The sequence below is a fragment of the Peromyscus leucopus genome, chromosome 1, assembly GCF_004664715.2.
Source record: "Peromyscus leucopus breed LL Stock chromosome 1, UCI_PerLeu_2.1, whole genome shotgun sequence".
Taxonomy (NCBI): Eukaryota; Metazoa; Chordata; class Mammalia; order Rodentia; family Cricetidae; genus Peromyscus; species Peromyscus leucopus.
In genome coordinates, this window is record NC_051063.1 from 119,082,950 (window position 1) to 119,102,886 (window position 19,937).

General features: G+C 33.8%; 1 protein-coding gene across 1 annotated transcript; it reads left to right on the forward strand.

Annotated features, from left to right (window-relative positions):
- The first annotated feature begins 1,647 nt into the window (after positions 1–1,647).
- Positions 1,648–14,670, forward strand: LOC114686830 (vomeronasal type-2 receptor 116-like). Its single transcript, XM_028861507.1, has 6 exons — positions 1,648–1,847; positions 8,040–8,319; positions 8,702–9,508; positions 10,201–10,428; positions 10,807–10,930; positions 13,754–14,670. Exons 1-6 carry the CDS (start codon positions 1,651–1,653, stop codon positions 14,668–14,670), a joined length of 2,553 nt encoding a protein of 850 aa, XP_028717340.1. The 5' UTR covers positions 1,648–1,650.
- Positions 14,671–19,937: the final 5,267 nt, after the last annotated feature.

The window sequence follows — 19,937 nt, forward strand, 5'->3', positions numbered from 1 at the left end:
TTGGCAACATCCTGGGTTTTTTTTTCTGGATCCTTGTGGGTCACTTTTGGCCAACAACTCAATTAGATTTAATCCAATCTGGGTACTAAAAAGCTTTATTTGGTGTAAAAAGATGAACAGTTGAGACTCTGGGTACTGCAACATTGACAATTTCAATAGAATACCTTCATGTCCATGTATATATGAGGAAGTTTCAACTGTAATAAAATTCTATACTAACCTTCAAATGGCCTCAGATTTTAGATACTTCTCTCCATATTCTCTCCCATAACCTCTTTCCCCTTCCTTTCCCCTACTTGATCCTCCCATTCTAGCCTTCCACACTTAGCCATCCCTAAATGTCTATTCAATATCACATTCCTAATGAGATCCAACTATTCCATGGAGTCCCTCATCCTATACATACTCTCTGTGGTTCCATCAATTGTAGCTTATCAATGACTTCACAGCTAATATCCACATATAAGTAAGCAAATATATGCAATATTTATATCTCTGATTTTATAACATCTCACTTGGTATGATTTTTTTGTTACTCCTCCCATTTTCTGGCAAATTTCATTATATCACTATTTTATCAGCTGAGTATTACTCCATTGTAGAAATGTCCCACGTTTTCTTTATCTATTCTTCTGTTTAGGAGAATCTATGTTGGTTTTTAAATTCTGACTATTATTAATGGAGAAACAAGGAACATAGATGAGCAAGTATCTTAGCAGTAGGATGAAACACCCTTTGGATATATGGTTTAGCATGGTTTAGCTAGAACTTGAGGTAGATTGATTGCCATCTTCTAGACAAGCTGCCACACTGATTTTCAGAGTGTCTCTGTGATTTTTCTCTCCTATCTGCAATGTACGAGTGTTCTTACTTCACATTCCTGCCAGCTCTACTTCCCCTTGTGTTGTGGATCTTTGCCATTTTGACAGGTGTAAGATGAAATCTCAGTGTAGACTGGATTTGTAATGATATGACTGCTAATGATGGGGAACTTTTCTTTGTTTCTCAGTCATTTGAATTACCTCTTTCTCATTCTGAAGGCTACTGCATTGTCTAAATGACATTGTCTTTGCCACCTGGAAGCTTCTCAGATAGATAGACAAAACAGCACTCAAGTAGGAAAAGAAAACATCATCATAAAACAGACAGTAAAGATATTACTTCCTTTCATCAATATTACTGCTCATACTTCTTGTATGTCTCTAATAAGCTCTGTCTACTCAGAAATATTTTTGAATCAAAACTCATTTGAGATGACTGATATGATCCAAGTCAACTACTACAAATGATAATAAGAGCTTGTTAGGAAATTTGCCCAGGAGGAATTGTGTCTGCGAACTTCATGTCCAATGACAAGTATGTAATCATAAGGGATATTGAGCGGAATGAAATTAGTATCCCTTAATTGTCACCTGGATTTAGAAACTCAGATGCAGAGCCCTAGGCCAGAGACTAATTATGAAATCTCCAGAGGCAAATAGCACACTGAAAACAAAGTACTGAGATTCCTAAAATATATTGCATTCCTTAATGACTTTAATAATAAAAAGAGACACATGGATGGGTTCATGCATAATTGATACATGAGATTCTTCCTGACCCTTCAATGTTGCACTTTGCTCAGGCTCTCTTCTCAGCTACATTACAAAGATGTTGTCTTTGCTCTTTGTCTTCCTGGTCCTGAAGCCTCCCTTACTTCTCTGCAGTTTGACTGACCCTGTGTGCTTTTTGAGAATGAAAGACAAGAAAAACCCAGAAGGAGATAAAGACATTGACTGTTTGTTTTCCATTTATACAGAGCATAGAAAGATGAAAAATGAATACTTCAGTGGAAATCTAGATAAGCAGTAAGTACCTCTTTCATTTTTAAATCCTTGTTTATGATGGTATATGATACATTCTAGCACTGCTGAGAGGTAGAACATTATTCTGTGTGTCTTTTTTCTGTGTTTTCTTCCTACCTCTAGGACATTATCCAAATATATTTCATGTTTACAGAAGGTTATTGTAATATTTATGATGGTTTAGGGGTTAGCTTACTATTTTTTCTCAAGTCACAGATTCCAGTCTGGAAGATGAATGAATGATCCATGATATCAAGTTTGCTTCTAGAGACAATCCTTAAATATCACAATTCCCAACTGCTGTCATGTGATGTCCCTAAGAAGCATACTACTAAGCACTGCTTTTAGTTTATTTCATAGAGGTTAGAATAAAGTGGTCTTTCTTCCATCTGCTAGTGTTTTTTTGCTCATCAGCATAGAATGCCCAATTCCCACACAGAGGGCCTTGGTATATCTGTCCGGACTTTAAGTTAGACATATCAAAAGGTACTGAGATTTTTGTTTAAATAATCTATCTGTCATAATTCACAACTGTTGTGTTCTTTGATTCCACAGCTGAAATCAGTTGTGGAAAAACAATGTCTGTTCACTATGAGAATTTTATGCCATCCTTACCTTTACATTCAGTTTCACGTGCAAAGTCACATTTTTTTGTGGAATAAACAATGTCAGAACTTTTTTCAAAGTTCTAGATTAGACACACATGAAGCTTCCAATTAGAATATCTCAGTAGACAGTTTATCCATTTGTTAGAACAGAGGGTGCTCCTGCAAGCAATGACTTCCTGTTTCCCTTTTAATGTGTTAGAATAAAGGTGTTGCCTGTGGTACCTGCTAAGTTGAGAGCAGAGTACTAAGGTTTCAAATTCATCCAACTCGCCCCGGGCTGAAGGCCATTTATTGACTTAAAATTTGTCATTTCTCACTTTTACTGTATATATTTTCATTTATTGCATTTATTATGCTTTTAAATCTCTTTCTTCTCTTTCCCTAATTATATAAAATAAGTGTGTTTATTGTGAGAATGCGGGTACTAGACAATCTTAGATTTATATGTTTGAGCAATTTTCCTATATCATTGAGTTTACTGGTCATGATTTCAGGTGAGAAAATTGTTACAGTGTCTTTTGGAGTTTGATAGGGAAAATGTCAAAAATAACATTCTTGGGTAAGAATTTGGGTAAGAACACATTTCTAGATGTGGCATTGTATATGTGTGAGGATTATCACAGTGAAGTTTTCAGTTTTAGACAAATTTTTTTTTCAGTTTTTAATACCATATCCCAGTGGGATATTCAAAACAGGTGAAAGTTTATTACTGTATTATATAAGAGAAATCTTAGAAGATTTGAAAAACTGCAGTAGCAGTGAAACAATATCCTATGTGTTGAATACACATCTGTTTATCAAAAATAACATTAGGTTTGAAGGAGAGTGTGGAACAAAGGGCAAGTGATCATATAGTAGCTATAAATGTAATATTCATGGTAATATGGGATATGGAGATGACAGACCTCCAAATGATCAGATATAAATGAGGAAGAATGAAAGGGTGTTTGAGTAGAATTTGAACAAAAAACTTTCACCAATTCATATGTCTCCCCTAAGTCTATGATTATCTACACATTGCAGGCAAGCTGTGCCCTGAGAGTCAAGGAAAGGAGGTTTTTAATTCATCTCATTCACTCTCAGATTTCAGCAGCTAATCAATCATTATGCCTCAGTGATGTGATCTCCTATTTTAAGATTATGAGGAATTTTATGTCTAAAATTCTGGCACTAGAAATCACAGGGTATTTCTATATCTATACTTAGATATTTACACTACACAAGATGAGAGAAGTCCAGAGAAATGCTCTAATTTCTCCCAACTTATGAGTAATAAAGAAAATGGCAAGACAAATGTTTCCCTCCTAGACCCATTTGTTTGCATTTTTACCAATACAAATAATAGATTAGTATAGAATCATGCCTCATTTGAAAAAAAGCAGTCCTGATTATTTCCTGAATATTCTTCACATACATGTATGTTGGTTCATTACGGACTGGGATTGTTGTACCTAAATTCCTATTAAGACTTTTTTTAATTACATAGCAAACATGTTTCCAAATTAGTGCATGTTTCTTTTCCTGTTTGTGACTAAACAGCAGTTTTTGTTTTATGGGTATTCAGTATTATTTTCTAAGCAATAACTGGAAGATTCTAAGCATGATTAGAAACATAATATCACAATTAATAAAGCAAATGAATTTATAGAGAAACATACTGGATTATTAATTCAACCAAAATAGTGTTTTATCTAATTAAATAAAGAAATAATATCAGATCATTGTGAATAAATTATGATGTCCTGAATCATGGCCATGATGAATGACATTCAACAAAACTAAACACATATTCATTATGTCAAATGAGACTCTTGTGTAAAAATAAGTATGGGTATTATAAAGAGACATTTTGCCTATGTACCTACTAGTAAATTCTTTAAAGTGATTGTTTAGCTATATGTGAACAGCATGGTTAAGGCAACTGGAACATGAATTTTAATGGAAAATATGATATCATCCATATTTTGTCAGACTATTTCTACTAATATCCTATGCCATCACAGTGAACATAGGTGAGAAGCAATAGATTAGTCATTTATTTTCATATGCTTTGTAGAGCATCAGGAACTTATTCTGTGCCATGTTAAAGAATTTAATATAAACTTACTGTATATATATTCACTTTAACTTAAAAATGAATGGTATGTTCCATATATTCTGCAAATACTCTGAATCTTCCTAGCTATAATCAGATGGAATTTGTCAGAAGGACTGTTTGTTTATGCAGTTCCTGCTCATTTTACATTTCTGAATTGAATGAGCACTTAAATGTGTCATTTCACAAACAAAATTTCAATTATTCTAACTCCTCTCTTGACATACATAATCAGAATTTCTCTGTGGCTGAGAAAAGGATTCTTTTGTGGCATTCATTATTCTCTATAAAATGGAATTCAAGTAAGCTTTATATTTGTATTACTCTCTATATTTCCAACAGGTTGTAGATTAGATGTGAGGGATACACAAATGCTTGTACTATATATTGTTGATCTTCATGTCTTCATTGTTGATTTATAGTGTAATAAATAGGAAATTAAGTTATTGATATATGTGCCCTCCATTGGAATTGGGTTCCCAATTTTGCCTACAATTTTCTACTATTTGTCCAAACCATGTTGAAAATATTCTAGTCATACGTGTTTCCCATATGGTTGTATAGTGATGAGAGGGAAGGAACCAAAGCAATCAATCAATCTGAATTCAGATTGAGTCGGATCTCTAAACTGTGAATCTACCTGAACAATGCAGGAAGGATTCACTTATTTTCTCACATAACTACACCAGCTTGTATTGTATATTAAAAATTTTATTACTAATTTGAAGATTTCATGGAATGCATTATGATAATATTCACATACTACCAACAACTTCCCCAGATCCATGCCTCTCTCCGAACCACCCTACTTTGCTTCATCTTTTTTTTAATGCATCAAGGCCAATATGTACTGTCCATAGGCACTTAAATATATACCATTCCACTGGACAATAGTTAATCCAGCAAAATGCTGCATTTTTTTAAAAAAAAAAAAAAGTAAAACTGGCTCTCCATCTTTCAAAATCTATCAGTTGTCAATATTAGTCTAGTTTCTATAGGCACTTGAATATATATCCTTCCACTGGACAATAGTTAAACCAGCAAAATGCTGCATTTTTTTTAAAAAAGTGAAACTGGCTCTCCATCTTTCAAAATCTATCAGTTGTCAATATTAGTCTAGTTTCTAATCACCGTCTTCTTTGTTGAGAAAACTTTGGAGTAAGTTTCTTTCTCCTTTATAAATATAGTGATTTTTACATAGAATGATAAGAGGCTTGTGACTAAATAAAGACTTCTAGGTTGAAAGTTTACAATGCCACTTTACTTTCATAGATGGAAGCAGAAGATAATGTGCTACATTCCAGAGATAAACCTCATCCGATAAACTCCAGGCTTTCCACAGATTAAAAACAATAACCATGTCTTATAAGTAGAGGCTTCCCAAGGACATGAGAAAATATAGCATCATTGATGAGGGCATAAAGCAACAATGGGTACTTTTTGAAACATAACGCAGTAAACCATTGAAGATTTATATAGAAAACTCCCAACATCTCAAAGGGGGAAAAGCACAAATCTAAAACAGTTAATTTGTTTTGGGAGTTTGTTTCTGTTTCTGTTAAGTTACATTTTATGGTCTACTTGTTTAAAAGAATGAATGTTAACATAGACAAATGTGTGCATCCATCATCACAGTCAAGTTCAAAATATTTAGACCATTTCATTACGAATCATGATAATATATCCTTCAGCTTTCAACTTTTATCCACTCATTCCTTCATAATCCTAAACCTACTTCTATCCCATACTGCTCTATTGGGGCTTTTCATATGAATGAGATAATCTGCTTTTTTCTCTTTTATACTCTTCTTATCTAATATAATATTTTCCCAGGGCCATATACATTATCACACATAAAACATATACCCCTGCATTTTTATTGAAAATTTATTTTTCATACATTATATTTGATTACAGTTTTCACTCCCCCACACCTCTGAGATCCGGTGTACTTCCCCTTCAATCTGAACTAACACCATTTCTTCCTCTTGATGAAAAACAAAGACTCTTCTAAATAATAGTTAGAAAAGAAGATAAAACAAAAACAAACAAATCAGAATAGGACAACATAATCAAACAAACAGAAGAAATAAAAAGAATGAGATACACATATAGATAACAAGACACACACATTCTTATGCACAAGAGTATCACAAAACCACAAATGCCATAGTATAAATTTGGGAACTGGTCTTAAATAGCTTTTAAAGCTCTGAAAAATATGATGATATAATGAACCTTCAAATACAATTGAGTTTATTTTGGGCTCATTTACTCATTGTTGTTTTGGTACATTCCCTATCAGTGTTCTGCTTAGAAAAAAATCTTTACTGAACGATGACTTCAAGACTATACCCCAGTTTTTTTCTTTTAAGAGATCCAGCATATCGAGTCTTACATTGTTGTCTACCCAGAGTTGAGTTTTGTGCTGAGTGGTAGATATGGCCAAATTTGTGTCCTTTTCCATGTATCCATTCAGTTTAGACAGCAACATTTGTTAAAGATGTTTAGCTTATCCACTGTGTATTTCTGGCTTCGTTATCATAAATTAGATGTCCATAGGTGTGTATAATTGGTCTGAGGCTCCAAGTCCTTTCTATTCTATTGTGACAAGTTCATTCTGTTTTTATTACTACAGCCATGTAGTACATTGTGATACCATAAATCACCTTAAATGAAAGAGATGCTGAAGTAAATCTATTACACAAGACATATCAGGACAAATCTCAACCACACCAAATTGAACCCAGAGTTAGTTCTGTAATACAAAGCTGAGCATGTAGGTTGAAAGGTATCAGTACAGCATAAGGGTCCATATGAAGAGAAAGGAGCTCATTTCTCACTGGAAGCAAGTATAGTTATATCCAACCTTATATCACTAAACATTGAACATCAACAAATACAAAATGAAAACAAGGAAGTATATGAAAGGAGAGAGGGAAGATAAGAAGTATTATACTATTTTCATTCATCCCTCTGACTTTTCAAAGCATTTGACACAGGCAGATTTGGTTATTTAGTCTTCATACCCTCAGCAACATCACAGCATTGTCCAGTTCTGTCTCTGTATAAAAGTATAGCATTCTAGATAACAGATAATACAAATGTATTTTACCTATGTTTAATTTTAGAAGTATACAATGAAGGCACAAGCAGATTCAACATTAGCCATTAAAACTTTTCTAGTGTTTGAAGGGCATGCATACATTTTGCAAAGTTTGCAGATAATAGGATAGAACTGTAGGAAACTGCAAAGTAAAAAAAAAAAGGCAATCTCATTGGTATGAAATCCACTCTCCACAAAGAAAAACCTTTATGAATCTTAATATTCTCCCACAGGTCTCACATTCTTATACATCAAATAAATAGCATTTGTGTCACCATAGCAATGGGTTCAAAAAACAAGAATTCAGTGCTATTCTCCCATTGAGTGTAATATAAATTGCCATGTTTGGAACCTAACCTCTCATGAATAGTGTGCTCTGTTTTCAGGTTGACACCTAAGAACATCCACCTGATTTTCTCTCTTTATTTTGCCATGGAAGAAATCAATAGGAACCCTCATATTTTACCAAACATTTCTCTGCTAGTTGACATCAAATGTAACCAGGTGACTGACAAGAGGAAATCTGGTTCTACTGCAAAAAAAAGTGAAAATTTTCCTAACTACTACTGTAAAAATCAGAGAAAATATTTAATCGTATTTACAGGACCCATGTGGGAAGTTCCTGCAACACTTGGACCATTGCTGTACATGTCCAGAACTCCAGAGGTAAGTCAGAGTGGGATAATTTAATGAAATACTGTCTCCTTAAAGTTGATTTTCTGAGAATCAAAAAGATTAAAAGGCAGAGACTTGGTTTTTATCTATTCTGTTCCATTAAGGATAAATGCTCAGATACTTTCTGAAGCAAACATAACAACTTTATCACAAATAGGCATGAAAGGCAGCAGAAGTGTGAAACATTTTACCAGAAAAGATAGTTTACTTGTAGCTTTGGAACAGCCACAAGAAATTGGGTTATATTTTAATAATGAGGTGAATAATTCACACTTTCTAACACCCCCAGTATTTGTTTACTACATTTAAGTCTTAGACCAATCATTAGTCCTTCTAACCTACTTACACTCTGCTTATGTTCTATGTACTTCAGCTCTACTATGGTGATTTTCAACCTCTCCTGAATGCCCATGAACAATTTCCTCATCTCTACCAGATGTCTCCCAAGGACACATCTCTGCCACTAGCCATGGTGTCCCTACTGGTTCACTTCAGATGGAACTGGGTGGGAGTGATCATTTCAAATGAAGACCGTGGAATTCAATTTCTTTCTGAACTGAGAGAGGAGAGGCAAATGAACATTGTCTGTTTAGCATTTGTGAGTTTTATCACAGATGACAACACTTCATACTTAAAAAATGCTAACCAGTATAATAGGCAGATTATGATGTCATCAGCAAAAGTTGTGATTGTTTATGGAAACAAAGACTCTGCTCTACACATACAATTTATAACATGGAAATTTTTAAAAATTAATAGAATCTGGGTCAGTATATCACAGTTTGACAGGATCACTGTTATAGGGGATTTCTTGCTTGACTCCCTCCATGGTACTCTCATTTTTTCACATCAGAATTCTGAGATGTCTGATTTTAAACAATTTATGCAGACAGTGCACCCTTCAAATTACAGTAAGGAAATTTCATTTGCTAAACTATGGTGGATTTATTTTAAGTGTTCTTTGTCATCATCTAATTGTAAGAAACTGAAGAATTGTTCTGCCACAAACTTATTAACATGGTTATATAGTCATCCGTTTGGAATGTCCATGAGTGATACAAGTTATAACTTATACAATGCTGTGCATGCTGTAGCCCACTCGCTCCATGAGAAACTTCTGCAACAATTAGACATATGGTCTGAGAATCCTGGGAAAAGGCTGGAATTTGACTCCTGGCAGGTAATTACTCCTTGATTGAATGGCCTATGTGTCATAGAGATGAAATTCCTGAAGGTAATTATAGTTTTCTAAGTCCATGCAACTACACACCTTTCTCTCAGGTGCATATATTTCTGGATTCTTTCACTGCATGTGATGAAGATCATGTTAGTGTCATAAATTATGATAGAGCTATTACTGACACACAGGTTAGCATTTTAGAATCTAAAGGAAGAAATTTTGTTTGAATATTGCAAGCACACACATGATTCTTATGTTTTTAACATTTGGAAGAACAATATTTTTCATGAAATATTTAAATGACAACACAAAAATGATCAAAACATTACTCATCATTTTAAAACAGAGATTTCAGATGATAACACTAGTGCTTTTTGATCTATTAAGGAAAGCAATTCCAAGGTTATGATCAAATAAAAATTTTGCCAGGAAGAAATATAGATTATGTGTCCACTCTATCAGCATATAATTTAGGTGGTGTTTTTTAAAGTATGAATACCAGTGATAAAATTTTAACTTTAAAGTGTAGTGAAAATTTATTTCTAGATATAATTTCTTTCATTTACTACTGAGTACTTCTAATACAGTTACTTTTTAGAGGAGGCTAATGAAAATTACTGGTATTGTATACTTTATGTTTTCTGTCCTACTGTGTAGGCATAGTTGAAACTAAAATGACAAATATGTTTTAGATGTTTTCTTTACTGAAGAACATACAATTTGTAAATCCTGCTGGAGACCTTGTGAACATGAACCAGGAGGCAAAACAGGATACAGTGTATGACATTTTCTATATCACAGATTTTAAACAATCCTGTGGATTTAAAGTGAAAATAGGAAAGTTTTCTGGACATTCTCCAAATGATCAAGAATTGTACATATCTGATGAAATGATAGAGTGGGCCACAGATTTTAGACAGGTAATTTAGTCTTAACTCAAATGATTTACATGTAGCACAAATACTCTAAAATAGCATGCTTTATTGAAGTAACACATTTTAACTATTACTCATTTATTGACTCACATCCAATCATATCTCTCTCTCTCTCTCTCTCTCTCTCTCTCTCTCTCTCTCTCTCTCTCACTCACTCACTCTCCTCTCCTCTCTCCTCTATTGTGGTGTTTCACAATTTATAAATCACCACAAATTCATAATATTTATCTTAAAACAATGGAATTTTACTTTATAATATGATACATGGGTTTTATAGAATTTTTAGTCATTCCTTGTGAATCCTACAGGTTTTGCAATTTATATTAAACTTTTTGTATTTAAAATGTATCTGATTTTTCTCAGACTCAACCCTTCATATGCAGTAGACCCTGCAGTCCTGGACACAGAAAATCCCCTCAGGAGGGAAAAGCCATCTGCTGTTTTGATTGTAACCCCTGTCAAGAAAATGAAATTTCCAACATGACAAGTAAGGATATGATTTACCAAAATAATCAACAGATTGTTTATTTTCTCCCATATTTATATAGTTCTCTAAGAGTCCTTTCAGGAAAAGGAAAAGATAAATTTTATTATGAAGTTGAATGCATAAATAACATTGCTATTAGAAATACTACACTATCTGTCTTTTTAACTAAATTTTATCTGATCAGTCTTGACCCCACGAACATAATATTTTTTCCAGGATATGACTTTAGAGTAATAAAATTACTATTGTAACTTATCATCACCCTAATAGTCAGCATTTTTAATAGTCATGTCTTTATTCAGTTTATTTAAGACTTACATGCTATGCATCCTTTTATTACCAGTAACCCTGAGTTTCTAACAAGGAGTGGAGTCAATGTTCAGTGATGTTCTACCATGTTTTAGAAATGTTCATTTTTGTACTGTGTGCTATAGTAGATCAATTCTATCATTGATATTTTGTATTTCAAGTCCTACTCTCTTTCACAGCTTAGTTTGGATTCAATCATATTGAACTCTGTATTAAATATTTTTGTTATAATGTTCACAACAAACAATACACAGAGAGTTTTTTAAATAAGTAGTAGAATCTACATTGATGTACAGAAACTTTGAAAACTATATTTTCATAGTATATCAGTTTCTGAAGGATGGAATTAATTATTGTTGTAGTGAAAAGAAATAGCTAAAAAATTAACTAACATTTTCATTTAGAGCGTGACAAATAGGTAAACACAATTCTATATCATTTGATCATGGGATTGTGAAGAAACAGAACAGGTTTTTAAAATATATATACTGAAATTATACGTGTATTTGATTATAAAATACAGTGAATATTAAGAGAAAAAAATCACTTTGATGCACAAATATTGTACTGACTCAAATGATAGTATCACATTTATATCAAATCAAAAGTCAAACTTAATTTTGTGCCAGTTGAACACAAAGATACCACACTCAATTTTATTAAGTTTTCCTTGATCCTACATGAAAAAGCATGGGAGGAATGGAAGAAAGGGAAGCTGTGGTCAGGATATATTGTATCAGAAAAGAATAAATTTTTGATAAAAATAAATAAATTCAACACATTTACACTAATTTTAAATAAATATTAAAAATTGAAGCATTTGAATACTTCTACTCACCAGTTTAGATGATTTTGCTTAGCAAAATCAGAGAGGACTGAACAACTTAAATGGATTGTAAACTTTCTGATGGATAGAATCAATCCTGGAATGGTATCATCATCGTCACTTTCCAGACTGGTCTGTTGGGTCAATTCAATTGAAAGAAAAGTGAATATACTGTGGTATAAATTACAAAGATACAAATGGAAGCAAGTTCTCAGACTCATCCAGTACTATCTTTTGTAATTATGTCCTTGAGGTATGGGATTTGGTTTTTGATGATTTACCAGTAAATACTGCCACCTTGGGAGCATTGAACAATCAAGTCTTATAGAAATTAGTAAAATTTGCAGATAATGTGCCCAACCAAATATCAAACAGTGAAAAATAAAAATAGATGTCATATTTTGACATGTAGATAATTTGGGTGATAATTTGTTCATGTTGTCTCTGCTTTCCTAGGCAATATCAGTGCTGGCTATTTTTTTTTCTTCATTCCTTATTTCTTATTTTTGAGATTATGGCACTGTTACATAATTTCACATTTCCATAACCTTCCTCCAAATCCTTCCACATATCCCTTTTTTCTCTCTTTCAAATTCATAGCCACTTTTCTCTTAAATGTTGGCATGTGCACATATTTTATGTATATACATATATACTTCTAAATACAAACTTCGGTCTTCACAGTATTACGTGTATATTTTTAAGATTGGCCATTGTGTTATCCAAAGATAATCAGTTGGTGTCCCATACTCTGGAAAGACAATTTCTCCCATGTTAGACATACCTCAGGTGCCTGCAATTCACCGTGTAGTGTTGAGGTCTGATTGTCTTGCTGCCATTCACTTTGCCATGTCTATTACTTTTGTCCTTGTTTAACTAATGTTTAAACAGTCATGATAGTAAGACTTTATGGCTGTAGCTTGTGACATTTCTCTGAAACTACTCACATCAACTGCCTGATCCCCTAGCACTTACAATATTTTCATCATCCTTTTCTGCAACTTTTTCTGAGATACAGCTGAGGGAGTATTATTATAAATGTATCCATTAGACTGAGCTCCACAACTCTAAATTTTCACTGGTTGTGATTTTCTCTAGTGGTCTTTGTGTCAAAGACAAGTTTCCTTGATGAGGAGAGACTACTTTGATAATATGCATGTAGCAAATATTTTGAATATTGTTAGAAATTGTCCTGGTTTAATAATGTGGTGGAATAGGTTCTTTCCATGTTATCAAGTGGGTAAGGATTCTATGTTCATGAGAACATTTTTATGTGGGACCTAATTGCTGCTGATATACAGATCATAATATGGAAAGAAATAGATCATTCTCAGTTATTGTTTGGCATAGTTCTCAAAACTGTGAGGAACTACTGTGTTTCCATGAATTACCCAATCTAAGGTAGGTTTCTGTGGCTACCTGAACATCATATAAAAGTATATCACTGTTTTTGAAAAATACTAACAAGGTTTGGAGTAAGTAACATAAATATAAATAAAACTTTTTCATTATGATGAAAGGCAAAGGAAGTAAGAATTAAATCCTGTTCATCAAACATATTTAATTTCCATATATCACAAGAGGCAAATAAAATTTAGCTATGACTTCCTAAAACATTACTATACCTATCACATTGCAAGAATACTATGGAAAATTTAAATCTGAAAATGCTGCCCTTCCTATACTAGACATGGATCATTGTGTGAAGTGTCCAGATGACCAGTATGCCAACACAAAACGAACTCACTGCCTCAAAAAGGTTGTCACATTTCTGGCTTTTGAGGATCCCTTGGGAATATCTCTGGCTGGCTTGGCTCTGTGTTTCTCTTCCCTTACAGCTGTTGTACTCGCTATCTTTTTGAAGCATCAAGACACTCCCATAGTCAAGGCCAATAACCAAGTTCTCAGCTATATACTACTCATTTCCCTCATATTTTGTTTTCTCTGTCCCTTGTTCTATATTGGCCATCCCCATATGGCCACCTGTATCTTGCAGCAGACAACATTTGCAATTTTCTTCACCATGGCAACATCTTCTGTCTTGGCTAAGACAATTACTGTGGTACTAGCATTCAAGATCACTGTTCCAGATAGAAGAAAGAGATGGCTGCTGGCATCAGGTGCACCTAACATTGTCATTCCCATCTGTACTATGATCCAACTGATTCTCTGTGGAATCTGGCTGGCAACTTCTCCATTTGTTGATGCTGACCTACACACTGAACATGGCCATATTTTGATTGTCTGCAACAAAGGTTCAGTTATTGCCTTCTACTGTGTCCTGGGATATTTGGGCTCCCTTTCCCTGGCAAGCTTCACTGTAGCTTTCCTGGCCAGAAATCTGCCTGACACATTCAATGAAGCCAAGTTCCTGACATTCAGCATGCTGGTGGTCTGCAGTGTCTGGATCACCTTCCTTCCTGTCTACCAAAGCACCAAGGGCAAAGGTACAGTAACTGTGGAGATTTTCTGTATTTTGGCCTCAAGTGCAGGGCTGCTCTTTTGCATCTTTGCCCCAAAGTGCTACATTATTTTGTTCAAACCACAGATAAATTCTTTTCATAAGATCAGGAAAAGACATTCTAAAATTGAAAATATCCATTAAATATTACAAATTTATTTCCTACACCAGGCATGTGTATAATATCACAAGCATCTCTTCTACTAACCAAATATTATGTCAAAGTAAGAAGTTTAATCTTATGAAAAATGTACAAAATCAACTGCATAATAAAGTTTGAATACAAATTCTGGATTTCAATTCTCTTGGATGTAACATTATAATAAGCCATTTTTATTTATGTAATTCTGCTTTTTGTCATTGTTTATTTTTGAATTGTGTGTTATCTGGGAATGGCATGGAAAATATTACATTATTTCATTTGACTTCAGTTTTCCACTACAAATTATGTGTTATTGTTAAATTCCAAAAATATTGACATGTAGAGTATTTATGCAAAAATGATTTAATTATGAAATCCTTCATATTGATCTAGGACTGTAAAGAAAACTACAAAATATAATTAAATTATGTTCTATATAAGGGTATAGACCAAAACACAGGATAATACAAATAATGATGCTAGGAGGTATATGATTCTAAATGCTTTCTGACTTCTTTTGAAGCTTGAACAATAGGAAGATATTTCATGTCTTAACTTGTAAGGCTGTTGAATATCTTATAGCTTGGGATGGAAAAGTGCCCATATTATAACACTGTATTTGTAGTTTGCTAAGTGGTAACAGTATCAAATACCTTTTTAAATATTTATGTTAATATCTAGAGATATAGACTGCTCTCCACCTTGGTCATCAAAGCTTATTCATGTAATAGAAAGAAGTCAAGTCAAGGGAGAATTGCATAATAGTTTGAAGTCCTGAGAAGAACAGACTAAGTGCTCTGACCTAAATAGGACATCTAACCAAATTCTCTCATCATCATGGCTTAGGAAACATCTTGGTATAGGTGGTAGATGGATTTAAGAGCCAACAGGTAAGGAGTTCTGGGAATGCCATCTTTATATCAAGATGTTTCTATTGTATTTCTGGTTACTTGAGAAAATCTCCACAAGATCAAACTAGCGAAAATACTGGCCAAGTCTCAGTAGTTCTTCTTTAGGAACCCACCCCAACACACTGGTGAGCTATAGGCAGTTGACAGTGCATATGGGAGGAAATGTTTTGTTACGATTTTAATAAATGGTGCTAAAGTCATGCACATGTTACCATCACTAATTGAGCTTACTGTGTTATGAAAATCTATAGCCAAACTTCTGGGAGAAGGGTCTCTTTCTATGAGTGGAATGTTGTATGGAGAAGCAAGGAGCAGATATGGTTCTGTTACATTGATTAAAGACATATTCAAAAAGAAAAAAATTTAAAAATGTTCTTTGAAACTCTTCATTGTACATCTATGAAATTAAGCTAACTGTTCCCAGTAATAAACTTAAGGCTCCATAGGACTGAAATTAACCTGTGCCTTAAAATGTTCTTGGGCTTTATAGGAATTCCTAAGATCAGATATCTTAGGGCCTAGATGATCTAGTAAGTGAACTAAATAGAGAGTTTCTACTACCTGAATGTTAACAGACCCTGGAAATGGACACAGAGAAGAGGCAAAGGAATGCTAATTACAACTTGAAAATTGGTGGGTTTTTTTTTTTTGTCATCATTAAAAACCTGGAATTCTTAGATCTACAGTATTGACTGGGACCACATATCCTTTATAATGCTATAGCTCTGGATTGTTCTGTAAGATTTTGTGACATTTTCATGGACAAGAAATGGCTTGGTCATAAAGTGGTCCATGTGCATAGTGGCTAATAGCCAATAATTTAGAAACAGGTTGCTAATCTTTCCTTAATTCAGCATTTTAAGGTTATTGTCACTTTCAAGAAAGGCATTAGTTTCTTTAAATGACATTGTGGCAGCAATATATCCTAGGCAAATTCCAGTTCAGTGACAACCCTTTGAATATAACATTTTGAGGTAACATGTTGGACAATGTATGTCTATATTAGAAGTTGTAAGAAATACTGCTGTGTCTCTTCTGGGATCTACCCAAGTAGAACGTATAATGATAAGAATTTGAATGGTAATTGAAGTCTCAAAAACTTTTACATGGCCTGAGTTTTGTTCTGTGACATGGATCTGGCCTGGTCTGCAGCTTTGATCCTCTGAGAGACTTTTTTACAGCTTGGCTCAATTTTATCTGAGAAAGACTCTCATCTTTCATTGCTTACAGTATCAGGGAGGGATCCAGTGAACCTTGTAAGTATCAAGGATTCCCTGAAGCCATTTTGAGTTGTTTATCTCCCTTCTTAGGAGCTCCGGAGTATGTTGGAAGTTTTAATTGCAGACGAACCTGTTACACAGCACTCCACTCCCTGCTATGTCTCTTTCACTCTTTCTGTACTCTCTTCTGCCGTGATCCATGAGCTTTAGCATCAGTGACTACAGATGTCCACAAATAATTCATAGTCTACCATGTCCCAATAACAGGTGATTGTTCTCAGGAGAGTCCCCCGTAGGTATGAGTTTGGGCTGCCAATAACAGTGATCTATGGGTAAAAGCACAACTTTTCAGAAGGTAATTTGACAGGCCTATAATGTCTATCAAATACCACTATAAAAATTGTTTCTTTAACCACAGATTTTTGCTCTGACTTACATTACCAGGCTTGACCTCCCTCTTGTTTAGTAGGCATTAAATCTAATTGGAAAACTGTTGTTCTTACCCCCTGATAACTCAGCACCTATGCAGAAGAAATCATATTTTTCCTGGAATGTTGCTTTTGTAGTTTGCAGGGACCATAGCCAAACAAGAATGTTGGTGACAGTTCTCCACTGGCAGCTTCACATTGCCCCACTGACATCCCATAAGGCAGCTAACATGGTGATAGTTTCCATTCTAGCCCCAGCTTAATTCCTCTGTGTACTACAGTCAAAGTATGTATATTCAGTGTCTTTAGCCATAGATAATACCATCCAGTCCTGCCATAAAATCAAGAGCATAAACAATGGCTTCTATAACTTGTTGGCCTTAGGGTCTTTCCTAGACTAAAACACATAGGGACACACCCACTAGTAGCATTAAGTTTTCATTTAATAACTTTATGGCCTTTTGTGGTGTCCTTTTACAACCATGTAACATTTTTGACTTTTGTTTTGTTTTGTTTTTATTACCCCAGCCCTAGTAGGGTTGCAAAATAGTTCAAAGTATCATTGTAACAGGATATCGCACCAATGACTTTCCATATCTACAAAGCATTTATTGCTTAGAATTGATCACCTACATAGTAAATCATTTTCCAGAGGACATATAGTACAGAGAAATACTCCAAAACACAGTGTGTTTATAAAGACAACCTTGGTCAGGCACTCTGAAAGCCTGTTTTCATCAATTTAAGTAAGTGTCCGGTGATTCCAGATGTTCACAATTAAGAAGATACTAACAGTGAATGTAAGTATGGTCTAATACAGCATGAAAAGGTTTCATCAGATTGTGTAAGTTACTTCCTCAAAGATCAAAGGTTGTTACAAAGAATGGGTAGGAACTGCTAACATGATTGATTCTCTGTAATCTTCAGTGTTTCTCTTCAAGCCATTTTATTTACATATCCAGGAGCTCTTCCATAATCCCCATATATTTCTCTAACCAGGATGAACTCTGTGAGCCTCACTTAAGAAAATCCAAAATAAAACATTAAACACAGAAAGAAAATGTGGGAAAACAGATTCAACATAAGTATTTCAGATATATGAATAGTGAGTATAGGAAGAAAGGAGAATTAGTTCAAAGGCATAGAGAATGTTTTCAACAAAGATGTAAAAGAAATATTTTCTAATTTGAATAAAAACAAATATTAGAGTCATGTAGAACACCAAATATATAGGTCTTAAAAATAAGCATCCCATGCCATATAGTAGTCAAAACACTAAATGTACACAGCAAATAAAGGATGCTGAAAATAGAAGAAAGATTGATTTATAAACAATATCAGATACATATCAAATATACAATATTATTCAATGGAGACCACAAAAAGCAAAAATCATTGGATTGATGCTGCAAAAATTATTGAAAGGCAGCAAATCACAGCCCTGTGTTCTGCACCAAACAAAACTATTATTCATAGTGGAAGAAAAATGGATAATTTTCCCAAAAAAAAGCAAATTTCAGGTTATATGACAACTTAAGAAGATCTACAGAAAATAATGAAATGCAAATGTATATATGAATTGAAAAGTAAATATGTCCAAGAAGACACAGGGAACAAATGATCAATTATAGAACATTAATCAATAGATGTCTAATAGATAAAAACAACAGCAACAAAATGATATGAATTAAAAATTTTCAATTAGCTAAGAAATTGCTCAACGTCCCTAATCATCAGGGAAATGCAAATCAAAAAGACTCTGAGATACAACCTATCAGAATGGCTAAAATAAAAAACACTGAAGACAGCTTATGCTGGAGAGGATGTAGAGTAAGGGAAACTCTCTTCCACGGCCGGTGGGAATGCAAGCTTGTACAACCACTTTGAAAATCAATATGGCAATCATTTAACAGCTAGTGACATGTGTCATAACAGAGTAAAAGGAGGAAAAATATGTATTTCAGGAAAATGAAACCAAAAAATGAATGTAATTCACTTCATTCCAAGGCTAACCAGACAAATAAGTAGAGACTCTTAATACATGTTTAGGAAAAGACTAACAACAGGATACAAGGACCAAGTATAAAAGCATTCAATTTTATAAAAGAAACACTACAGGACTAATAACAACAAATTGACATCAATACAATAATAGTGGGTGGTTTCAAAATCTCATTATGAACAACAGACAGGTTATCTGATGATTAAAAAGTTGCCCATCATTGTAATTATATAGATTCCATACAATAGTGATAATACCACCACTTTTTGAACTATCAATGGACCCAATTCCCTAGGTTACCGTTAAATAATAATGTTGCCAGAAAGAAAAAAAGCATTTGTCTCTACCCTATAAGCATATTATTTAGGTGTGTGTGTTTTAGAGTATCAACACCAGTGAAAAAATTTTAATCTTAAAGTGTAGTGAAACATTATGTCTGTATATAATTTATTTTATTTACTATTGAGTACTTCTAATAAAGTTACATTTTAGGCCAGGATAGTGAAAATTGTAAACATTACATACTTTATATTTTCTGTCCTATTGTGTAGGAATAGTCTAACTTAAAATGACAAATGTGTTTTAGATGTTCCCTTTTCTGAAGAACATACAATTTGCCAATCTCACTGAAAATGAACCAGAAGGCAAAACATAATACAGAGTATGACATTTCTTTTGTGTGTGTGTGTGTGTGTATGTTGATGCAAA